The sequence below is a fragment of the Drosophila ficusphila genome, unplaced genomic scaffold (genome assembly GCF_018152265.1).
Source record: "Drosophila ficusphila isolate 14025-0441.05 unplaced genomic scaffold, ASM1815226v1 contig_412, whole genome shotgun sequence".
In the NCBI taxonomy this organism is placed as follows: Eukaryota; Metazoa; Arthropoda; class Insecta; order Diptera; family Drosophilidae; genus Drosophila; species Drosophila ficusphila.
In genome coordinates, this window is record NW_025064326.1 from 5,726,493 (window position 1) to 5,750,333 (window position 23,841).

At 40.6% G+C, this 23,841-nt stretch overlaps 5 protein-coding genes across 5 annotated transcripts; 3 read left to right on the forward strand and 2 right to left on the reverse strand.

Annotated features, from left to right (window-relative positions):
* The first annotated feature begins 16,037 nt into the window (after positions 1 to 16,037).
* Positions 16,038 to 17,160, forward strand: LOC108089852 (transmembrane protein 231). Its single transcript, XM_017188296.2, has one exon. The coding sequence runs from the start codon at positions 16,165 to 16,167 to the stop codon at positions 17,143 to 17,145; it is 981 nt and encodes a 326-aa protein (XP_017043785.1). The 5' UTR covers positions 16,038 to 16,164; the 3' UTR covers positions 17,146 to 17,160.
* A 53-nt stretch (positions 17,161 to 17,213) lies between these two features.
* Positions 17,214 to 18,221, reverse strand: LOC108089854 (mitochondrial import inner membrane translocase subunit Tim21). The gene is made up of 3 exons (XM_017188299.2): positions 18,000 to 18,221; positions 17,528 to 17,940; positions 17,214 to 17,459 (listed from the first exon to the last, which is right to left on the reverse strand). The coding sequence occupies exons 1-3, from the start codon at positions 18,127 to 18,129 to the stop codon at positions 17,289 to 17,291; spliced, it is 714 nt and encodes a 237-aa protein (XP_017043788.1). The 5' UTR covers positions 18,130 to 18,221; the 3' UTR covers positions 17,214 to 17,288.
* Positions 18,222 to 18,443: 222 nt separating this feature from the next.
* Positions 18,444 to 19,499, forward strand: LOC108089856 (thioredoxin domain-containing protein 17). The gene is made up of 3 exons (XM_017188301.2): positions 18,444 to 18,745; positions 18,830 to 18,911; positions 19,242 to 19,499. The coding sequence occupies exons 1-3, from the start codon at positions 18,601 to 18,603 to the stop codon at positions 19,393 to 19,395; spliced, it is 381 nt and encodes a 126-aa protein (XP_017043790.1). The 5' UTR covers positions 18,444 to 18,600; the 3' UTR covers positions 19,396 to 19,499.
* LOC108089847 (vacuolar protein sorting-associated protein 52 homolog) lies at positions 19,416 to 21,990 on the reverse strand. The gene is made up of 7 exons (XM_017188292.2): positions 21,735 to 21,990; positions 21,072 to 21,673; positions 20,800 to 21,015; positions 20,587 to 20,742; positions 20,413 to 20,531; positions 20,235 to 20,355; positions 19,416 to 20,122 (listed from the first exon to the last, which is right to left on the reverse strand). The coding sequence occupies exons 1-7, from the start codon at positions 21,877 to 21,879 to the stop codon at positions 19,493 to 19,495; spliced, it is 1,989 nt and encodes a 662-aa protein (XP_017043781.1). The 5' UTR covers positions 21,880 to 21,990; the 3' UTR covers positions 19,416 to 19,492.
* A 226-nt stretch (positions 21,991 to 22,216) lies between these two features.
* On the forward strand, positions 22,217 to 23,764 carry LOC108089851 (putative elongator complex protein 4). The gene has a single exon (XM_017188295.2). The coding sequence runs from the start codon at positions 22,328 to 22,330 to the stop codon at positions 23,636 to 23,638; it is 1,311 nt and encodes a 436-aa protein (XP_017043784.1). The 5' UTR covers positions 22,217 to 22,327; the 3' UTR covers positions 23,639 to 23,764.
* The last annotated feature ends 77 nt before the right edge of the window (positions 23,765 to 23,841 follow it).

The following is a 23,841-nucleotide window of genomic DNA, read 5'->3' on the forward strand; positions in this document are numbered from 1 at the left end:
CGGTGTGGAGTTTGCTGCCTACACTGGAAGAAACTAAAAGTGGGGTCTAGAAAAAGTGTGGAAATATGAAAAATCTTTGAACTTAAAGGTTAAGTTTAAAAATTTAAGGTATCATATTTTAAACTATTTTTTTCAGATTTTTTGAGAATAACTTTTATCCAAAAAACACAACAAGAGTAATTTATAAAGATACTCTTGATTTATATTAAGTTCTTATTAAAATGAGTCTAATATTTTACTTATCCATCACTTTTATTTCATTACATTTTAGGATAATTGTTTTCAGTGTTTCGTTTTCGGGGATATTCGTAAATTACCGGAATTACTCGGGTCTCCTTTGGTTTTTTGTGGCCCAGAGCAGCGGCCAACACCTTAGAATCGGTTGGCGTGTCGGCAGCGGTGTTCTTTTCTTGTTTTTTAGATAAATGAATTTGCGCTACTTCAAGCGGCTGCCGTGCACCAGACATCGGGCACCAGACTTAAGGCTTCAGATACAGATACCGATACAAATACAGATACAGATACAGATGCACGCACAGCCGCAGATAGGAATACCATGGGATTTGGGATCTGGATCGGGGGTCTTTCGCCCAACTTTAGACGGGGCTATCAACAGCAGCGACTGCAATTCGTCAGCGGCTGTGATTGAAACACTCGAAAGCAGGTCCGAAAGGCAAACCCGAAAACAAAAACCCTAAGGAAACCGAGAAAACGATGCCCGGCTGCAATTATACCGAAAAACCATCCATAATTATAGAGCGGCAAGATATTTCGAAGTTAACACTTTCGTAGCATGGCTTTGGGAACTTGCTGCAGGCAAATTTTATTGATGCATCACAATTTAATGTGCTCTCCAGCCTCCCGAAAAGGGATAGCATCGCATCGCATCGGATCGGATTGGATCGGATCTGATCGCCGGACAGATCATCATCAAGGGCCCCGGGAATGTATCGTAATTTTTAATAAACATTTTCGGTTTTCTTCGGATTTTTCATGCTGTTGATTGGTATCTCTCGTGTGTTTCTGGCCAAGTGCGTTTGTCAAGGCACGCAAGCTTTTTTTTTGGTTCAAAAATCGAGGTTATGTGATAAAGTGTTATAAGGCAGTTGAGGTTAAGAAGGAACATGAAAAATGTATGTCAGCGTTTAAATCAGGTTGAAGTGTGCGGTTAATAAAGTATTGGCAATTTTAAGAAATCGGAAATGATAATTGAAATGATTTACTGTTTGATATAAAATATAAAAGATAAGATAAACGATATTTGTAAATATAAAGTATTGGGAATATTATAAAATCGGAACATGTTAATTGAAATTTAATTTTCTGATTTACTTTTGATATAACATATATAAGATAAGGTAAACGATATTTATTTGTAAAACTTCATTCCAGTTCAAGAACGAATCCCAATAATGAATGCCAAAAAAAACCATTATCAATTGCCACAAAAAAATTAAATTAAATGTGGGCGGGGGCCGCAGCCACAAGAACTCATTATTTTGCATATCACACATATTTTGACATGGCCATAACCAACAACAAATAAATTGCAGCCAATCGGGTTAGGGTCTGTGCTACCACCATTTGACCACCATTGCAGCCTTTTCACTCCTCCGCTGGCCACAAAATTCACTGGGTCATAAATCGCAGCCATGTTCAATAATTCAGGGCCCCGGAAAGTTTTCCCCCCGAAGTTGAAATACAAATACAAATCAAGAGCGAAAAAAGCGCGTAAAAATCGGTGAGGAAATTTATGAGGCAAATAACAACGGGAGATGACAAGAGCCAACACAGCAGAGGCCAAGCGGTCAGCAACCACCTACAGTTCAATTTGTTTCGACCTGGTTAAGAGGGAGCGGCGGGGTTGCCTTATATCATTCGTGGAGATTCTGGCTTTTGGCTTTGGGCTTTGGGCTCACAACAAAAAATGGTGATAAATATTTGCGTTTCATTTGTGCCTTGTGGTCGGAACATATATAAATAATATTCGCACGATATATGTCCCCTTGGCAGGAAGATTCCGTGGGTACGGGAGGGGTTTCCCCTCTTCCCTTTCTTTTTTTTTTTTTTTTGGTTTGTGATTCTGTCTGCGCAGGCGCGAAATGGACTAAACTGGCGCCCCCGGGCAAAATGCGCCTCTCGCCTCTTTAACCCCTACGTGGGCGCCGCACAAAAATAAATAAAAGAAAAACAAGACAGGGCTAAGGTTTTCAAGTCGAAGATTTAAGCACCCTTTCTTCGGATTTTTTTTTTTAATTTTAGAACTTTAGTAAATGTAGAAATAAAAAATGTTCAGTCAGTGATAAAAGTATTAAATAAGACAATGACCTTAGGATTACGATGTAATTTAGCATTGAATAAAAAGGAAAAATATTCTTGAATAAATGGAAATACCTTAAATATAGATTTCATTACTAAAATATATAAAACCAAAGTATAAAAACTCAAAAGAGTAATTTACCATCCCACAGAACACTGTATGCAAAGCAGTCAAAAAGCTTGATGTGCGGAATTTTCACATTGGCCTGACTCCAAAAGCCAAACTCCGAGCAGAATCCGACTGGCGAGTCCGTTCCAGTGTTTGCTCCAACTTGATATATGCGCTGCCTGCTCATAAAAATGTCAAAAAATGGTGTGTTGCATACAGGGCTTTGTCCCAGCACTTCGAACCGCACTTCGCTCCGCAGAGGAAACCCAAGGATCTGGATCTGCTGCGCATGCGCGCATATTTCGCTTTAATTGGCAAGCGGAAAAAAGAAGAATCCCAGCTCTGGGCACCTCCAACGATGACGCTAAATGTGGCAAGCGCACGCACACATAGGTGGGCCCCCGGGTCCACTACCCAATACCCAAGTCCCCAATCCCCAGCCTCATCTCATCCCATTCCATTTCAAGCCATTCCCAGCCAGAATCGGACTCAGACCTTTCTAGAGATCCGGCCGGGTTTGTTTAGCGCCTTAAGCGCATTTAATGTGACACAGAACGAACAGGATAACGACGACGACAGCAGAAGTCGAGGGAGCAGCCGCAGCAGCACGTGACACAAAGGTGGATGAGGTGGACTGCACTGGAAAAAATACTACTATACAATAAGATGAACAGAACCTATACCACATTATACCAAATATTGAAAATCTATTGCTTCAAACATTTAAACTTCTGCTAAAGAACAAATGAGAGATTATAAGAAGGTAGTGAACATACCTATAATATAAACTATATTTAAATTTTGTTTACCTTTCAGTTTGTTGATATTTTTTTCACTGCTGATGAGGTGGACCCATGAGTGTGGTTTGCGGAGGACGCATGCGTGCCAAAAGCAAATTTCACGCAAATCAAAATGTCATAAATTCGTGGCTTATGTTTGGGACCTCCCTCCTTATTCCATCCCATTCCATTCCTGCCTTATTCAACCCACTCCACCCCGATTGCAACCCTCTCTAGTGCTATATTTATAATGAAAATGATACGTCTGCGCATCGCAGTTCTCTCTTTTCAGAAAGAAATAAGATGAGGGAGTTGCAGAGTGCAAACCAAATGACAAGTGCTAAATTGGCGCGCGAATTTCAACATGTCGTCGCCGGCAGTAACAAAGACAACAACAATCTTCAAGTGGGTGGGCGTCTACATCTTGAAAAAAGAAATAGTACAAATAAAATAAAAGACAGGTTTGAAGAATCTGCTTAAGAACTTATAATGATTTGGGTTTAATATACGACTCTATATTGTACTTTTAGAGCAAGTTAAAGATGGTTTGAGTAATATATTATTATTCTATAACTCGAAAGATTTTACCTTAGCTGATAACTTCCATTTTCGCATTAAATTGTTATTGTTATAATTAAAGTGTATTCATAATCTTCTTAGAAATAATTTCTTTATTTATATATTTTTTCCTCAATTTCTAATGCCTGCAAAGACAAACTCCCAAATCATGTACTAAAACATATGCTAACTGAAAGCCATATGGCAACTGTAATACGCAACTATTATGTAGTCAGGGGGCTTATAAGCGGCGTCTGCTCCCACCGCCACCGCCACTCCCCCGTTCGTTGTTAACTAGCACGTACTGTACCTTCTGGGTAAGGAATTACCCCATTAACAATTTAACAGCCTCAATTTGAGGCAACTGCTTCTGGATGCGTGATTGCGAGTGTAAGTGCGAGTGTGCGAACGCAATTGGTATTGCCAACATGGCAATTGCACATTAACGACATAACACCGTTATAACGGCAGCACACACCTCATCGCCCCAACGGCATCCCCCATCCCCCATCCCCCATCCCGCATCCATAAACCCCAACGCAACCCCAATCACCTGAACTAACGCACTGATTACGCCGATTATGCATATTGATCGGATATTGCCGTGGGCACGTCCCAGCCATCATTTTGTGGGTGGTTGCGACGGGGGAGGATGGGCCCATCAATTAGTGCGAAACTATATCGAGTATGGCACATATCAGGGCCGGCGGAAGGTGTATACCGGGTGTTGAGCACATCACACGCCAAATCTTAGCGGGTGTGGAATTCAACACCCCAAAACGCTTGACTTGTAGAAAAAAATTTATTTACATCCATTATTGTCAGTTGAATGTATGATTCAAAACTGTTTCTCCGGCCCTGCATATAGAGTATATCGAAGAAAAACGAAGAGAAATCCCGCCTTTACCACGGCCCAATTAAATCAGTTTCTATTTAAATAGATAGATAGTAACTCTCCCAAATACTTCCCAAGTTAAGCATTTTCCAACTTAATGTAACAACTACTTAAATAATTATGAGATTATCATAAATAAATCTTTTCAGATTGGTACTTACTCAGTTAGCTCCTTGATCTGCACTGCAATCTTTCGTCCTTTTGAAGTAAGATAATCACCGCAACCACTTTATTCGCAACATTAACACTTTACCCTGAAATTAAATAAGAAAAAAATAATAATAAATAATTTGTTACAAATAATAATAGTTAGAATTATTTTGTTAGTAAAAAAAGGTATTTACCTCTTTGGGATTTTTATTCACTGCATCTTGAAGTTCACTCCAAGCAGAAAGGAATAGTCATCACTGTAATGAAAAGAAGCATTCCAAAATATTAGTTAAATTATTTTATACAAATCGGTTGTTTAAAAATACATACCCCAATGAGGTGATGCACTGCATCCTGGAGTGGAGTTCAATAAGATAACCACTGCAACCACTTTATCCGCAACATGTACACTTTACCCTGAAATTAAACAAGAAAAAAAATAATAATAAATAATTTGTAACAAATAATAATAGTTAGAATAAATTTATTAGTAAAAAAGGTATTAGTAAAAAAGGTATCTACCTCTTTGGGTTATTGATTCACTGCATCTTGAAGTACACTCCAAGTAGAAAGGTATAGTCATCACCTGTAATGAAAAGAAGCATTCCAAAATATTAGTTAAATTATTTTATACAAATCGGTTGTTTAAAAAATACATACCCCAATGAGGTGATGCACTGCATCCTGGAGTGGAGTTCAATAGAAGATCACGCCATTCATAATTGATCCTGCAGCCTGTTGTCCAGTCCATTTATGTGGTGTCAGCATACTATATATTTCCGGTAACCGCATTCTTACAACTAATACTATGTATATACTATATATATTTATATTATATGTCCCTACTTGTTTACAATTATTAATTGTGTTTGATTTTCATGTACTTCAAGTTCAATATTTGATAAAATTTACCTTTCAAATTTCTTTCATGTTCTTGAAAACTTTCAGATCTTTATCTGTTTCTTTTAGTTTCTTTGTAAAAATATTTATGATTTTTTAAAATATATAACTTAATTATTTATTGTCTAAAGGATGTACTCACTGCGTAACCTTGGTGCAGTGCATCCTGATGTCGAACTTCAAGTTACAAGTTGGATGGTGTCACAAATTATTTTCTGCAATCAGCCAAATACACAACCAAAAACCTGAAAAAAAAAATATAAAAAAAATCTAATTAATTAACTGCAATTTTTTTACAAAAGCCACGTCATCACATAATTAAAAAAAACTGCAACTCACCTTTTCAGGTTTGGATGCCCTGCATCCTGGAGTCCACTACATGCAGGAAGGGATCGGGCACCTTTAAGTTCATGCCAAGTCAGGTCATGATGCAGTGCATCCTAGGAGGAGTCGACCCATGGTGCACTGCATCCCGGGGTGGACTCCAGTAGGTGGAGTCGACCCAAGATGCACTGCATCCGGGAGTGGACTCCAGTGGGAGGAGTCGACCCATGGTGCACTTCATCCGGGAGTGGACTCCAGTAGGAGGAGTCGACCCATGGTGCACTGCATCCGGGAGTGGACTCCAGTAGGAGGAGTCGACCCATGATGCACTGCATCCGGGAGTGGACTCCAGTAGGAGGAGTTGGCCAGATACTCTCTCCCACTCTGGAACCACGTCACTAACACACACGCACACACACACTTCCAGAGACCGGAAAAAGTTTCCTAGAGAAACTGCCGGTCATCCCGGAGAACTGAGAAATTGGCCAAAATCAAGGGGTATCCCACTACGAATCAGCCAGAACCACTTGGGAATTATAGGTGCAAGAAAACGAAAAAAATAATTAATTATCATTGTCGCTGACGTGGCCATATTAATTTAACTAACATTTAGTTAACATTACATTTACATTATATTAAATTAACATTATTTTAACATTAAATTAACATTATTTTAACATTAAATTAACATTATATTAATATTAAATGGATTTTAATTAACATTTTACATTTAAAATATGTTTTTTTAACCTGTTGCATTTTGATTGATTGGTGTTGTTGTTTTATTAAAATGTGGGATTGAAAATTTTTGAGGTCATCACCCCACTCAAAACTGTTTCTCCGGCCCTGGCACATATAGTGTGTCCTATAATCTCCAGGAACTATAGTCGTTTGCTGCACGTCGATGTAGTGTTTTCTAGTAACTGGAGCGCAATAGCTTTTTATATATAAAGAAAAATACAGCATATACGTTTAATAATCATAAAAGGAAGCAGATCTGAAAACTGAACATTTACAATATTAATAAATAAAAAATAGAGAGAAAATTCTATTACACCCAAATGTCAAATATGGATTTATCATTCTGGTTAATATTAAAAATATTAAAAATGTAATAACAACTCTTTTTATTTATGTTATAATTAAAAATCTAGGGAATGTAGGTATTAATTAAAAGTAAAGATTCTAACCAAAAATTAGTTTTTTTTTATAATACCATTTAATATGTAACCCTTAATGTTACCACTCAGTGGTAAGCCTCACTTTAGTGTTCCCAATTGATAACCACAAATTTTTGACAGCCCACAAATCGTAAATACTTAGTTCCCCACTCGAAAGGCGGCGCTATAAATGCTAATGAGAGGCTTGCTCATGGCGCATATTATTACTTTTCAGTTATGTTTTCTTCTGAGCATTTTCTTTTATTGCACGAAGAGCGTTTCCACACACAAACGCACATCCTGTCGCGTTGCCCAGCGGGTGGAAAATTCCCCACTGAAATTTGTTTCCATTTTGGGGATCACTCGAACAATGCCGTTTTAATTTCCATCGGCCTAAGGATTCATGTCGGGTTTTTTATATTTTTACAGCTCATCCATGACGAGAGGGGGTCACTTGAAGAATTCAAGTTGAAGGGGCCGCCAAAGTGGATGCGAGTTCGCCTTTTTTATTTTTTTTTAGCCATTTGATACTTTTCTTCACACTTTCCGCTTTAGTGCTTTTTCTATTCTTTTTCTTTATGTTTCTGCTAACCCAAAATTTAAACTGCATATTTTATCACATATTTCTGTGGCCATAACTATTCATTTCTTTCTTTAGGGTGCCCTTAATGTTTTCCACACTTCTGATGGATATTATAGATTCATTGATTAGGCTTTATAGTTCCGTTCGAGCATTAAATCGAATAATCGAGAAGCTTGGAGTTATGATTTCTTTTGTAGCTTTTTTTATAATCGAGGAAAAATTCCTATTTAATTTAGTCATTTTTATTTCTTTTTGTTTCTTCTTTTGTTTTTGAAAGGGGCTAACGTTTTGAGTGACTAATAATCAATTACATTATGATTTTTCTATCAAAAATCCCCTGTGACTCAGCCCAAAATATTTCGCACAATTCGCGACCATAATTTATTGCACATGTGTGCTTTTCCCTCAACCTGCAGCCACAAAAGTGGAAAAGAATTTCCCACCCATGCCAAAATCAAACCACATCGTACACCATGCAATTGATATCCCGATGTACATATCAATTTAGCACACACTCGTAGGACATTTATTTTATGCCTATATGTGATTAATATGTTTACCAAATTCCACCCCAAAAGGGTGGCTACAGAGAACTCCCCTAATTTTATGTGGTGTGCGAATCCCAAGAGGAAAAACTGAGGACAAATATCAATAATTGCCGTAACAAGTGTATAATGCTTTTTTTGGCACGAAATAAAGAGAAACAAACCTAATTCAAGATTTTCCCATCGTTAGAAAAGGTTCCCAGGGCAGCGAGGAAAAGTTTTGGCAAATTTTCAAAACAAATTAATTCGCACTCAACTACAGGTACCCGGAAAAAAGAAACCTTCTTCAAATCCTCCCCGATGGAAAATGTTGAAAAAGTTCAACCCCCGAGCTCATCAATTAAAATTTAACCAGCCCGAAAGTTTCTTTCGTTTTTGTGTGCGCTCGCTCATCAGAATATTAAGGATAATTACATTTTAATCATCTTTATTGCTCTTTTACAAGTTTACTGTTATGTACAAGACGGTTTTGCATTGTATATGGCCGGGTTTACATGGGTCCACTGGCCACAACAATTAGGGGTTGGCTGGGCCAATGCGGTTGGGCTTTTTATGGGCCGCAAAAAAGAAAAAAAATAAAACTGGAGAGAGTACGGAATGGCAAGACCGCAGACATTTTTCAGAAACGGTAGCAACCACAAAATTTCATAAAGTTTTCGGTCGGTTTTTATTTTTCGTGTGCGCTTCATCAATTGGTAATGAGTGGAGTAAGTGGTTGCCAGCCAATAAGGAGGGTGGGACTTTAAAGACATCGAAGTGGAAGTGGCACCAGCTGTTGTCATTTACTGTGGATCAGTTTGAACGTTGAACTCGTCGGTCACTCGAGTCACATTACACTTAATTTGAGTTGAATTCAATTTGGGGAAACTTTTGCGAGGAGCAGATGGGTTGGCAGTGGGGTTCATAAACACAAAATGGACTAAATTCGAGGAAGTTTCTAGGTAGCTTTTTTGGGATTTAAATTAAGAGCTTCACTTCGTAATCTAAAAAAATAGAAATAAATATATTTATTTACATGTAAACAATTGAAATGATTTTGGTAACGCATTTCAGAATACAAAAACCAATAAAATCCAAATAAATTGAATTCTTAAAGCTCTCCAGCGTATATTCTTGGCCTAATATTTACTGTTTTGGTTCGGCCCCATAAATTAGTAGAGTTAACTAATTAATATATAAAAGGCATGCGCCTATGCAATTGAAGAGGAAAGGTCTTGCAACTCATCCTTATCTGCCAGGAGCAGCAGCTCAATGCACAAAAATTGAAATCAATTAAAATGACAACAAAAGTGGCCATAAATACTCATGTCCAGTTGCGCTGCTTTTTATGGCTTTGTTGCTGTTGCTATTGGTGTTGGTGTTGCTGTTACAGCAGCAACAGCAGCAGCAGCAGCATCAGCCTTTTGGTTACTCTGGCAAATCTAATGAAGATTTACTTTAGGCCATAACACACATGGTGGAGGCGCTTAAGTGGCAGCAGCAGAGCAACATCGTGGCCATTTATTTGGAATTTTACATTTTACAACCCGCTGGCCGGGTGTGGGAGGCCCCTGGTGTCGCAGATAGAGATGCGTGCCCACCAGCAACACCAATATACAACTGCTGCAACAACAACAGCAAAAGCAGCAACAACAACAGCTGCAACAGCAACAAGCAATTATAAGCGTTGTACACACAGCAATCCTCGCCCTTTTGGAACCCAAACCAATTCCAATTCGAATCTCTGGCAGCAATTTCTAACAGTGGCAATAGCTTTGGCGACAGTCCCACCAGCTTTTTGGGGGCGTGGCAGCATATGGCCGTGGCAGGACAGCCAGGATAGCCGGCCCCATTGCCATTGCAGCACATAAAGTTCGATTCGTTGTTGCCACTGCTGATGTTGCTGCCACTGCTGCTGCTGCTGGTGGCCATTGCTGGATTTATGTGCGCTATATGCGGTTATAAATTCCAAATACATGAACGACTCCGCTTGGCCAGATCTATGCGCCAAATTGCAGCAGCAACAATAGCAACATCATCAGCAGCAGCAACACCAACAGCAGCAACAGCAGTAACAGAGTTTTCTTTTTAGAGTCGTAATCGGAAAAGGACAATCGGTTTGCTGCCTAATGTGTGTACCGTGTAAAAAGAATATTTCTAGAAGCTTTAAGCTTAAAAATTATATAATTTATTTTTATAAAACATATAGCTATAACTTAAAATCAAGTTGAGCGGTGGTGCTACGTGAAAATCATTTAAATCACTCAATAAGTTTTGAGTGTAAAGGAATATAGTATTTTATATACTCAAATAACTTATATTTACATTTTTAAATAATTTTATACAATCCTTATTCTACACAGTACCCCAAAAATCGAAGCCCAATCACTGACTTTCCCTTATGTTTTCAATTACAGAAGAGCAGCAGAATCGAACGCACTGGAAAATGGCAAGTGATTCTTCTAAATTGCTTCGCTGCGCAATTATTTCAATTTCGACTGAGGCGGGCCAAGCCGAAACCACTGGCATCCGAATCCGAATCCGGATACGGAAACGAAAACCCATCCCCAAACCACTTGGTCAGTGGTTGGTGGTTGGCGGTGGTGGTGGTGATGGGGATGGTGACTCTGAACTCGGTGGTCGTATTGTCGTTATTTGAGTTCCTTGGCTCATAAATCAGTTTGCTGCTGCCTTTTTAATCCGTTTTAATTGCTGTTCGTTGGTCAGACTATGGATGTCGCAGGACTAGCGTAAGGATATAGTGGCATAAGGATATAGAGTTGTTGCTGTTGCTATTGTTGTTTTCGAGGCGATTAAGAGGGCCGGAACACGTATCACAGATGAATCTTTCCTCCTAAGTACTCTTTGGCCATTATAATCGTTGTACGCAGTCCAAAGTGGATTTACCTTTGTCTCTTTGTCACCACAATGGAAATGAAAGTTTTATTTCAGTTTAAGAATCTTTAAGTTACTTAAGGAGTAAAAACTTTTACTTTAAAAACATTTATTGTTTCATATTTTCGGCTCTTCTTTTTCCAGGAAAAAATTCTACCGCATATTTAATTCTCTGGCATAAATTTGACATAAATGATCCATAATTGTGGTCGAAATGCCCTTTTTTTCAAACCTAACCGCAATTATATATTGCCTTATGAGTTATCCATCAATAAAATGTTTGAATTTATAATTACACCAAAAAAATGCGGTGAACGCTCAAAAAAGCGGAAAAGTGGTTAAAAACGTCAAGAGATATAAACCCAACCGTTAACTTCCGCTCGGGAAAAGGTGAGAAAAGTATTGAACAGAACACGAAAATGTGCCCAAAAAATGTGCTGGGAAAACCGCAAAATGACATGCATCTGTTTAAGTGTTTCTTGTTGTTCTAATTGCCCTGGCACACCCACAAAAAAATAAAAATAAAAAGGAAAAGAGGACGAGGACCTGGCAGATCATTCGTGGACATCGCTTATCATGCTGCGGCTCCCGGGTGAGCCGTTTAGAAAGTGCCGCTGCTGTCACTCCGGCAACTTTAACAGGTGCTCGCTGGGGGGGATAAAAAAGCAGCAGCAGTGAGCCACAAAAAATGAAAATAAATACAAAATAAAGCAGGCGAAAAAAAAGCTGGCAAATGAAAACTGCAAGCCACCGAACAAATGCGGATAACAAACTGTCAAAGTTTTACGCTTATTACCAACAGCAGGTTGGCAAAAACCAAAAAAAAAAAGAAAAACAACAGGGACCAAGGAAGTAACAACAACTGAAAAATTGTATGACAGAGTGTCTGCTCCTCCTCTCCGATTTTTTGGTGGCACTTTCCAGGGACCACGAACCTGTCCAGTTTTTAGTCATCTGGTCCACTGCCCAGCGGGAAGCGGTGGCCAACTAGTGGGTGTATGCCATGTTTTCCAATTGACTCTTTTTGTCATACCCTTCAACATGAAAGTGGCACTGCAGACTGCAGAAAATATTATTATAAAAATTGAAAATGCACCCAAGACTTTCAAAGCAAATATATTATTTATAAAAGTTTAAATTTTAACAGTTCTGTAATTTATGTAAACAAGTTATTGTGTACATTTAAATCCTATAATCGATCAGGGTGCTTAAGAAATCGGTGTTTTGCTCAATACCCCTATTGTATTTTTTTTTTTTTTTGCAACACAAGTTTCATGCTAACTGAACAGATTTGTCACAGCGGAAATGACAGCAACTTTACTGCTTTTTATGGGATTTCCTATTGTTTATATTTTCTTTCATTTCATATGCATTGAAATGTTTGAAAACATTTGGATACCCAAAAAATATGTCTAGCAAAAGGGTTTCTTAATTACAGTTATCTTTTTTTCAATTTAAATTATATTTTTGTGTATCTAATCACAATAAAAATACAACAATCATTTCACAATAAATCAAAGCTTTTAAAACTGACCAAATCATATTTTCTTAAAATCTAAAGAGGGAATCCCCCTATAATTTGTATTCCGAAAACGCTGGCAAAAAGTTGTAAACTTTCAACAGATATGGCGTGATTACAGTGGCCTGCGGCAACTAGGACAACTCTCCGGAAAAGTCATTTATAAAATGGAAATTATACACATAAACCGAGGAAAGGCGCACTCACACCAACGCAGGAAAGGAATTTCTCGGAAAAGGACACTTGCTTTTCTCGAGCTCATCAAAATATGCTGGCACACAGACACGGACAAAATGGCGACAAAGCTGAAGGAAAGCGCACTCACACAAAAAGGACATTAACTCATGCACACACACACGCGCAAAAAAGAGAGAGTGGCAGGAAAAATGAGTCCCATGTCTTTCATTAAAACTTTCGGCAAATTATCGGGTAACATATGCTTGCGGCTTGATTGTCAAATATAGTTCACCAAAGGAACTCGGCACCATCACCATCGGCATGCCCAACCCCTAGCCCCCAAATCCCCCATCCCTCGTCCTGCGGCATCCTTGAGTGAATACCCCTCACAGATACACACATATAACACTTTTCCACTTGAGTGTTGTAAGGGGAATTTTCCACAGATAGAGACATGAACTCTGTATAAATATTAAAGCAACTTTAACGTACTCCATACGTCGTGTTTCCCTTTGATTTCCTTGGGGAGCTAAGCGCTGGCAAAAAGAAAAGCTTCAGGGAAAGCGGCCGCATTTCCCCTTTTCTTTCCAGCATCCAGTAGAAGGGGTGTCCTTCTGGGGATTGGCATGGGATTGAACGCAAAAGGATGTAAATCCGCGCAGGCGTTGTAATATTTTTCAACCGGCATTGGATGCTCAACACCCTCGAGTGAGTGAATTTAGACGGGCTTTTATACAAAAAACAATGACTTAGTTAGTTTCTATAATTTATTTAAATTTATATCTTAAAATATTTATTTTAATAATATATTTAAAGTATATGTTGAATCGTTGTATATGTATCTATGAAAAAGCATTACAATTTTTATAGCATACTTTTCGTATAAACTTTAAGACTACATACTTTGTTGTTTTTTAAATTTGACAAATAATATTTATAAATGTTATTATTTTATCATGATTATTATTATGATCAACCAAATATCAAGTCATTTTAATTTCAAGTAAAAAAGAATTTTAAAGCTTATGAACAACTTTAGGAATAACAAAGTTTTGCATTATCAGCAACGACAATTACAGGTGTTGAGTAGTCGTTCGTTCTTATCAACTGCCTTATCATTTACCCAGATTTCAACCACCTTTTGCGAAACTTAATTAGCAGGCAGACCCGAAAGTCCAGCCTCCCTCCTCCCAAAGCCCCTATCTAACTTTTCGCCTGCCTAGTTAGTTTGCCATGGCAGTCGTTAGTAGTCCTATGTTAATTTGGTGCGCCTAATAAACTGCTACTTTTTGCCAGCGACCCACCTGGCGCACTCGGCCACCCACCATCCACCACCCACCGTTACTCTGACCCCAACTGACGCCCACGACCACCCAGTGCCACCCAACCAACCCCAAAAGCCAGCAAATGGAATGGTGGCGCTGTGCGAATTTGCCACTTCAACAGCTCCTTGGTGGCAACACGGTCACGTACGCGAAACGAGTGAAAGCTGAAATTTCGTTGAAAAAGGATATATGGGCACAGAGCTGGCATTGTCCTGGGGCCGTGAGCTGAATTCCAACTCGGTCCGAATATATATATATATATATATAGTACTTTTGCCCCCGCCCTATCTGTCTGCTTGTCTGCCATCTTGGCTTTTACATACAGACTTTTCCCCCGTTTCTTTTTTCTTCGGCCTTTTTTTGTGTAAAATGGCGTGGCAATGTAGAAAAAGAAAATGTAGAAAAATTATTGATTTTTTTTTGGGTGAATTTCTTTCTTTCTTCTCCGGTTACTTAAATTCAGGATGCTACCGTGTTAAATCCGGCAAAATAATTGTGCCACAACTGTCAGAGATCAGACGCAAATTTAGCTGACGTAACCGTCAAATTGTGATTCACTTTTATTTATTCATCATTTTTGGTAGTTGTGACACCGCCTGGCAGGCCATCATTTTTACCACACATTTTTAATATGCACAAAACACATGTCAGACGGCAAAAGTCAAAAGACCATCAGAAAAACTTTGTTACCAAACATGACATGTCACGCGGCCCGAAAGAATATAAGTTTAACTTTCCAATCGAATGTACAAGTTTTTGGTTAAACAAAACTAAATAGAAAAGTTAAAAGAGCGACAGGTAAGTGACAATACAAGATTGATGTCTTTATTGTTAGTTATTTAGTGAAGTAAGTTATCAAATAAGTTCTAAACAAGTCTTATAAACATAAGCTTTTTAAAAAAACTTTCTTCCCTTTTTTCTTGAATAGTAACTGAAACCTTATTAAATATATCCTGGAAATTGTGTCAGATACCGCATTAAGTTACTCATAATATTCCATCATTTTTCTTTTCTTCTTTTGCCGCTCTTATTTCGCTTGACCAATTACGAATATAGTTTTTTTTTGAGTACTCCGCTTTCAACACTCTTTAAAATAAGCGCATTAAATGCAAAGCTGCAACTTCCGATTTTTACGCGTTGCGCACGAAAGTATTTCGAACCTCCTGCAACCAAACTGGAAACCAGTTGGCGGTCTTAATTATGAGCAAATGTTGGTCAAGTTATGCGTCCGTTTTTATTTTCGCATTTTCCCCCTTTGCCCCCCCAATTGCAGGCTCACTTTTCACTCAAGTCGGTGGGTTGTGCGAGCTTGAATTGGACCCGTATCGAAATCCTATAATTATGTGCAATCAATACTTTTTTGGTATCGGCCTAAAGCCGGAACGGATGTGTCTTGGCCGTCAATGAAGTTGGAGGTTCAACTGGAAGAAGACAGGCCAGGCAGTTGCTAATAAAGCGATTGAAGAGTCGACTTCTTCACGGTGAAGCCCAATGAAGAAAGGGTCACTTAATGCGGAAACATTTTTCCTGGTTATATTACATTCTTTTTTTATTTAGATACTTATGTAAGACATTTTATATACCCTGAATTTGAAATTTTTTATTCTGAATTTTATTTAAATAATCTTTAAAACATACATTTTTTAATTTGTGGATCAAATTAAAATTTCAAAGTTATAAATATTACGAAATTGGCTTTACGGAAGTCTCCGAACATAAGTACATTTTAACTACATTTCATTTACAGTTTCCACATTTTACACACAAAAGGTATGTAAAACAGGGTAAAATAATACAACTTACCCACTATGTTGACAGTTCCTTTTAAAAAGGTTGCTTGGCAACGTTGCACAGAAAACCTATTTTCACAACATTCTGATGACATGTGTTTAGCAAGCAGGTGTTGCAGCAAAACCGGATTAAAAGCAAAACTGTATTAAAATCAGGATGAGATTTATTCCGCTCCATACGACTAACACGGCGATCGTGTACAAGAACTCGCTGTGTTCCTTTGCCTCGCTTTTGGTGCTGGCTTTCATAGCGCTTTCCGTAATGCTGCCCGTGCTTTTGGTTTCCATGCTAAGTCCTTATTCTGGGATATCAGAATCGAGGGTGTTATACGAGCAGCCGAATGTGGAGTTCAGTTATCAGTACATTTTCGTGGGAACGACGGAACCAGGAGAATATGAAGAGGAGGAATCTCTAGTCGCCTGCAGCAGCTTCAACAATTTCAATGAGCAAATGGAGATTTTCACCAACAGTTGCACAACCACCAAATATTGGACGGAGGATGTAGACTACGATGGCGTCACGGATCGGGCACACTTTCAATTGGAACTGCAGGATGTGCCTGCTCGTTTGGTTAGCTTCAATCTGTTGGTCTTCTTCAAGGCTGAACTGCAACACAAGTGCAACCTTTTACCTCCCTCCGTGCTGGCCCACCAACTTCAGCTTCCGCTGGCCACTCGCCTCAAAAATGGACATATTCAACTGAAAGGAGAACTGCAATTGAAACAATACGTGGAATTCACCTGCCCATTTCCAGGACGCAACATTAAGACTCAGTTTCGGCAAGTCGAAGTGGATACCAATTCGACTTCAGGAAAAATAGAGCAGTTCAAAATGAAATCCTTGCTAGCGCAGGTCAAGGCTAATCCAGCTTACTTCCAGCTGGCTGTGCAAGAGACATACTACCGACAAACTTCACCTCGTTTGGAGCCCGGCCTCATAATCGAACTGGAACTTGACGTTCTCCAAGTTCCCGCTCGCTATCATCTGAGCATTTGGGAGCGTCTTGGCCAGTTCTGGCTGTACTTTGCCTCCTTCTTTGGCATCTCGTTTTACATCATGAACAAGCTAAAAGACTTTCTCTTCGGTCGCCACATTGTTCGGTCCTGGGAGATTATACCCTGGAAGAAGCTCTACTGACACCAATCGGGCGCCATTATGGAGATGGACAACTTCTCCATTGGCGAGTGATTCGAGGCTGCCGCTGGTTGGATTTCTAATGCAAATTCATTGTCAGTCAAATAATAAATATAACAAGTGTACAGAAAATTTAAGTGCAGTGCTCATTTGTCCCGGCTGTTTGACATCAGTGCAAGGTTGCCAAAGGAAGATGCAGCGGACGCTGGCTCAGGGGCGGGATCAAAGGCGCGGTTGTCTTCCAGAATAATGGTGGTGTGGGGATAGTGATCCAATTGCACAAATAGGTATCGATACTCCAGTTTGCCGCCGTTTGACTAGGAAAAGTCAAAGATCATTCATATTAAAATAAAGGTTTACTATAAAGTGGGCAAATCATTCCTACCCTTCTGGATTCCAGTTGCACGGTGGCCTTGTTCCTTAAACCTTGCACATAGAACTGCATCCGCATGTGGGGTTTTCCATGACGCTCGTAGCTTGAGTGGGCCACATGTTGCCTGCGTCCTCGCCGCGAAGTCTCGCCGAATCCCTTGATGGGTGCTCCAATAGCGTCCTGAACTCGCGGATCGTTCACCACACGGTTCAAAGCATCTGCGTATATGTTGTTGGGACTTTCGCTGGAGAAGAGCTCCCGGAATATGGCAAAGAACATGACACAGGTTACACCCAATCCAGCAATTATTATAGCCGTATAGCTAGCAGTTTTCGTATTCTCTTTGATCTTCTCGCCGATGGGCCGCACATCCTTAGACACCTGGGTGTTATCCTGCGATCGCTGCAAGGAACTACCGCCACCATCTTCACAAAATATATCAATAATAAATATATGTAACCCATGGGGAAGTCGAAACACAAACCGCGCGACGCCTCCTGCTTCAAGTGTGGACTCCAGTGCATCGCCGCCGCACATTTTATCCTGGCAAAGTTGTTCGGCAGCAGATTCTGCCGATGGCTTACCAAATTGCGCAACAAAGCAAGCCGTGACATTGCTGAAGTCCCAATTAGTGATAGAAAAACAAATAAAATGCACTTTATAAAAAAGTGTTCCAATCAGCTGTTGTGTTGGGCGATAAGAATAGAGCTGCCACTTCAAAACCTATCGATTAGCGAGACTATCGAGAAAATAAATCAGCTTTATTTGGAATCCGTTAAAATCGTAAAATAGGTCTTGATCAGCTCCAAGAGCGTAATTTGTGTGAATCCAATATACTTCATAGGTCCTTAAATATATTTTTCGTCATAGCTAGTTTCTCGCTAGGGACTCGACGTGCTACTAATAACTATAACTTTGACAACCCTGTCATCCGATGTTTTCACAACTCTACGTCAGAGAACCTGATAAAATAAGAGATTTCATTCCAGAAAGTTACTCTGAAGTGCACCATCACGTCGGTCCCAACAATTTTTAGTCGAATTCTCAGACGCTTTTACGCGGTTAATACCAATCCGGGCAAGACAATGGTTGTTACACACAATGTTAAGGGCTACGAGGAGTTCTCCAAGAAAATGGAGGAGCTGGAGAACGGAAACGAGGCGGTCCATGTCCTGTTCAGTGGCGGAAAAGATGAAAATGGCCAGAGCTGGTGTCCCTACTGCGTGAAGGGTAAGATGCCATGATTCTCCAATGCGGTTGACCGCAGGTTATCTGGTTTCCCAACTCACATATTACATTTACGTACGATTGCAGCCGAGCCGGTGATACACGATGCGTTGAAGAAGGCCCCCGGCAACTCCCACTTTGTGCATGTGGATGTGGGCGAACGCGCCTAGTAAGTTAATAGCAATATTTAAACCCCAGGTTGCGGTTAGAAGAATAGTATTGAAAGTCAAATTAGAGGTCTCTGATTTTTTCCATAAAATGTAGCACTTTTTAGTTAATTTGCAAATAACCGGATTTCGGTAATTGGCAGCTATTCATTTAACCGCAACTGTTTGATGATGAAATAAACTTTCGAGTGGTTATTCACACGCCGAGAACATTCATGATAAAAACGATTAAACAGCGATAGCTTTACGATGCTCTTCAGTTTTGTTCAGCACTGACCTGTTATCACAAAAGCACTGTAAACAATTAAAATAACACTTGTTTTTCGCCGCAGCTGGAAGGACTTGAACTGCCCTTTCCGCAAGGATCCCAACACCCATTTGATCTTCTTGCCCACTCTGCTGCGCTGGAAGCAGCCACAACGTCTCGATGGCGAACGCTGCTCCAACCAGGATCTCGTCGAGATGATGTTCGAGGATGAAGACTAAGTCAATGCGCTAAGCGGATATACCTATAACATATATTTTGGAACTTTATTCAAGTCGGAATACACAGAAGTCTACACACATTCGATTAAAGTGTTTCTCAGTAATTGCTCTTGTACTTTTTGATCTCCACCATCACCACATGGATATTTGTGAGCTGGGCGCGGGCATTGGGTGTGAGAAGCTTGTGGAAGCGATGGTAATACTGCACCAAACTAGCCAAAGCGAGCTGCAGAAGCTGAGAGCCCGTTAACAGCGATGGGAAGGATAGGAGCACTTCCCTGTTAAGCTCCTCGAGAGATTTCTTCCAGTTGGCCGAGAAGCTGGCGACTAATGCCAAGCTTCTTCGCTCCTGCTTTCTCAGTTCATCCATTTGTTCCTTTTCAAAGAAGTGCTCGCACTCCTTCACGAACTGAATGATGCCTCCGAAATGTGGGGCCAGGATTTCTTCAACATACTCGGCACTGCGTGCGTTAAGCTGTTCTCTGAAAGCCTCTGCCTCCTTAGAATTATCTCGCGTGTGTTCCATCAGCACTCCCAAAACTAAATCATAGTTGTTGATCAGGTAGATGAGTTGATCCTTGCGAGTTGGAAAAATCGCAGCCATACGCAGGATAAAGCATTCCACTTCGTTTTGCAGTTCCAGTAGCAATCTGCTCACCAATTCGTTGGGAAAGTGCTCCGAGATTCCCACAATGGCCGCACTGAACTCTGCATAGCGTCGTGTTATCTGAAAAAACAATACGTATTATATGACTTGGCATTTATGCGATCAAGATAGTTAACACGCATTTTTCAATTGTGATTTGGCAATTAGTGGCGAAACAGTATGATAATCTTACATAGTGCGGCCCCAATTCCTTGTTGAACTTGGTTGGGTCACAGTCGTGAATGCTCTGTATATTTAAACGGAAAACCAGCTCCAAACGCGGCCAAATAACAGCTTGCAAGGAGTCCCAGTACCTGTGTAGAAACAAAGTGACAATGAAGTTTAAAAACAACGCCCACAAATAAACTTACTTATCCAATGCAGGCACACAGCGCTTGTGGCACATTAGTTGATAGCGGAAAATGAGATGAATGCACAGGAACATCGCTATGGTGTCGAAGCAGTCATGTATAGAAGCTTCCAGGTTTTTCTAAAATAAAGAAAAAGTTATTGTTTACATTAAGGAAGTTTAAGTGCTCACTTACAATCATGAGAGTTAAGGTTTTGCCCATAATCTGGTTAAACAAATCCTGCGCCTGGGTGCCGCGCACCATGAAGAACTCAGTGACAAACAGATATTCCCTACAGGCATTATCCACCAAGGCATATTGCTCCGAACGGAAAAGAGCTTCTACTGTGTACTGAAAAATAATGCTGTTTTAATAGGTAATTTCAAACTTAAAAACTATAAGTCTTACTCGATTCTTCAGCTGAGCATGTGGCACTATGATAGGAGCCTCCAACTGCTGGTTAAGTATATCGCCTCGCTTTCCTATTGTAAATATAGTACTCTTGTGCTTCAGACTTGTTGTCTTGGAAAATAAACCCTTGGAGGCATTGTCCTCTATGCCCATTAAATCGTCTTTTGTGCAGGATTCCTCGAATTTGAGACTCGTCAAGCGGGTGGAATAACTCTGTAAGGAACGTTAATAAGTTATGAAGAAAAACTATGTAAGTGTAATCTACAAACCCTAAAGTAACTGTAGTAAATCTTGCCCATCGTTTCGATGTATTCGCTGCATATCTCCTGGGCCACATGACGCTCATTGGACAGGATGAACTCGAAGAAGAACTTGTGCTTGAGCATGGCATTCTGAGGAATCTGATAGTTTGTCATGGGCTTGCGAAACTTGTAGATCTGCTCCAGCAGGTAAGAACGAATCTTGCTCATGGCTTTTAGTCGCAACTTCTGCAGCACATCGCTCACATCGCTAGTGGATTTTGACTCGTTGAAGCTAAGCTCCTTTACCAAAGAAAGTTTATGATTCAATACACTCAACTGACAGCCGAACTCTCGGTCAGTAACCGGAGTTTCCATAATTATATTAATCATCTCCTCGGAAACAGCCATATCCTCAATAAACTGGGATAACTGGGCCTTGACTGACTGCCGGTTTGTCAACTGAAGGGACATAGACACCGATTTTTTTTGAAGCTGCGTGATCTCCGTGCTTATGTTGTTCAAAACGCTCTGGAAGCTCATTAACATATTTTCCATTCGCTCCAAGACATCGTCGCAATCGTTTATTTGATTGTGCAGATGCGCAATGTTTTGGGATTCAGCTATGTAGTCTAATATTAAAGGAAGAATTGTAAAAACATATCTACATATGGATAAAAGTGTCTTATTTACCCTCTATGGATTTGTTCTCCACCTCCTTGAACTCCTTTTCAATCTGCCGTGAATACTGCCGAAGATCTGTGGTGTTCTTCAGGATTTCCCGAACCTCCTCATTGTCCAATTGTTCTGTCATCTGCGGCGATGCCAATTCAGCCATTTTGGCCTTATTCTAACGTATTTTACCAATTGTTTTGCTTTAGTTCTTATAACAAAAAGTTTGTCATCAAAGTTGCACAGGTAAAACTTTGAACCAATCAGCTGTTTTCGTTATCGATATTTGCAGGCTGCCATTTATTATAATCACACTTCATAGAGCTCAATAGAGAACGCTGTGAATTAACTTTCGCTTGGATTTAGTTAAGTAATCAACTATAAATGACCTTCATTTTAAAAAAATTTTAAGAAATTAAAACTTTTTTTAGCTATTTTTTTTTTGCGATACAAGACAAACCATCGCATCCTACACTTGCGAATTATCAGCTGAGAGTGTAATCGATAGACCCGCCTAGTGTGTGCCCCTATTGGCAGCCATCAAAGAAGTTAACGCGAAGAGAGGGAACACGAAGAAGCGAAAAGAACGCAAAAATAAAGGTTAGCCGACGAAGATGACCAGTTTCCGCAAGCGCACCGTGCAGAAGCCGATCCGCGGCACCCGCACCTCGCCGCACACGGCGCAGGTAATTACCTCCAGCGGAAACCCGTATCTGGACGTGGTCATCGGCGGCGGTCTGCCCATGGGATCGATTTGCCTGATCGAGGAGGACCGTTTCATGACCCACGCCAAGGTGCTGGCCAAGTACTTTCTAGCGGAGGGCGTGCTGTCCAAGCAGGAGATTTTCCTCGGCAGCCTGGATGACATCCCGGTGGAGATGATGCGTCGTCTGCCCAAACCGCTGACCGAAATGGAAACGGAAGTGGAACAACGCGAGGAGCAGCAGGCGCAGAGCTCCGGAGGCACCGAGAATGGCCTGAGAATCGCCTGGCGATATAACGATCTGCCGCTGGTCAATTCCGAACATGCAACCGCCAAGATCGGTCATCATTTTAATCTTATGGAGCAAATGGACTCGATGATGCTCTACTATGCCAATACCACCATGTGGGACGATAGCCACAAGGAGCCGGACATTGTAATTGCGGAGGAGTTCTCCAAGAGTAGCTCGCCGACGTCTACGTCTCTGGAGCAGCAGCCCGTGGAAGATGCCCCACCGATTCCTGGGGCAGAGCCCACTCCTCAGGAGAAAAATACGGCCCAGGAGGAAAACTCAACGAACAATAATAACAACAATACCAGCAGCGGCACGAGCAGCACAAAAACCGGCAGCCAGGAGTTGCAGCCGCAAGTCTTCCATAACCCTCGCTACGGCGGACTTCTTAACGATATCCAACAGCTGCTGCGGGACGAGAGCTTTGTAGCTGGGACCAAGAAGAACCTTTGCCGCGTCTGCCTGACCTCATTGGGATCGCCGCTGTGGTACGACGAGCACTTTGGTGAGGATCTGATCAAGTTCCTCACCCTGCTGATGGCTAGTGTGCGAAACTGCAACTCGGTGTGTCTGATTACAATGCCCATGCACCTGATCGCCAAGTACGACGAGAGCCTAGTGCCCAAGATCCGCCAGCTGGTAGACTATGCCATCGAACTAGAGTCGTTTGCCGGGTCGGAGAAGGAAACGCATCCCGCTTTCAAGGAGTACAGTGGCCTGCTCCATTTGCACAAGATGTCGGCGCTGAACACGCTGGCTGTCCACATGCCGGACACCACGGATCTGGCCTTTAAATTGCGCCGTAAGAAGTTCGTCATTGAGAAGTTCCACCTGCCCCCGGAGCTGCAGGAGTCGTCTCCTGCCAAGCCGGAAAGTTGCGTTTCCGGTCTACTGAGCAATTCCAATGCCACAGCCTCGCTGGATTTCTAGCTGTCAGCGGGATTAGAAACTAAGTGCGCGTATGTAACCACGAAACAACAACTAAATTGCATAATAATAAGCCAAGTAAATGCATTAATATATCAGCCCTGATTTTGTACCAATTTTGAAAACTAACCGCTCTCTTCGATTTTATCGTTATTCGATTATCTTTTTCGTAACAACAGCTGTTTTGTTATCGGCTTTTAGTTGGG

Excerpts from the sequence above, each read along its gene's own strand:
- LOC108089852 (XM_017188296.2), top strand. The coding sequence starts at position 16,165 with ATGAGATTTATTCCGCTCCATACGACTAACACGGCGATCGTGTACAAG.
- LOC108089856 (XM_017188301.2), top strand. The coding sequence starts at position 18,601 with ATGGTTGTTACACACAATGTTAAGGGCTACGAGGAGTTCTCCAAGAAA. Across the intron at positions 18,746-18,829 it reads GTGTCCCTACTGCGTGAAGG|CCGAGCCGGTGATACACGAT; the intron begins GTAAGATGCCAT and ends GTACGATTGCAG. Across the intron at positions 18,912-19,241 it reads GATGTGGGCGAACGCGCCTA|CTGGAAGGACTTGAACTGCC; the intron begins GTAAGTTAATAG and ends TTTTCGCCGCAG.
- LOC108089847 (XM_017188292.2), bottom strand. The coding sequence starts at position 21,879 with ATGGCTGAATTGGCATCGCCGCAGATGACAGAACAATTGGACAATGAG. Across the intron at positions 20,532-20,586 it reads AAACCTTAACTCTCATGATT|AAAAACCTGGAAGCTTCTAT; the intron begins GTAAGTGAGCAC and ends TCTTTATTTTAG. Across the intron at positions 20,123-20,234 it reads AGGAATTGGGGCCGCACTAT|ATAACACGACGCTATGCAGA; the intron begins GTAAGATTATCA and ends TTGTTTTTTCAG.
- LOC108089851 (XM_017188295.2), top strand. The coding sequence starts at position 22,328 with ATGACCAGTTTCCGCAAGCGCACCGTGCAGAAGCCGATCCGCGGCACC.
- LOC108089854 (XM_017188299.2), bottom strand. The coding sequence starts at position 18,129 with ATGTCACGGCTTGCTTTGTTGCGCAATTTGGTAAGCCATCGGCAGAAT. Across the intron at positions 17,941-17,999 it reads GAAGCAGGAGGCGTCGCGCG|ATGGTGGCGGTAGTTCCTTG; the intron begins GTTTGTGTTTCG and ends TATTTTGTGAAG. Across the intron at positions 17,460-17,527 it reads TGCAACTGGAATCCAGAAGG|TCAAACGGCGGCAAACTGGA; the intron begins GTAGGAATGATT and ends GACTTTTCCTAG.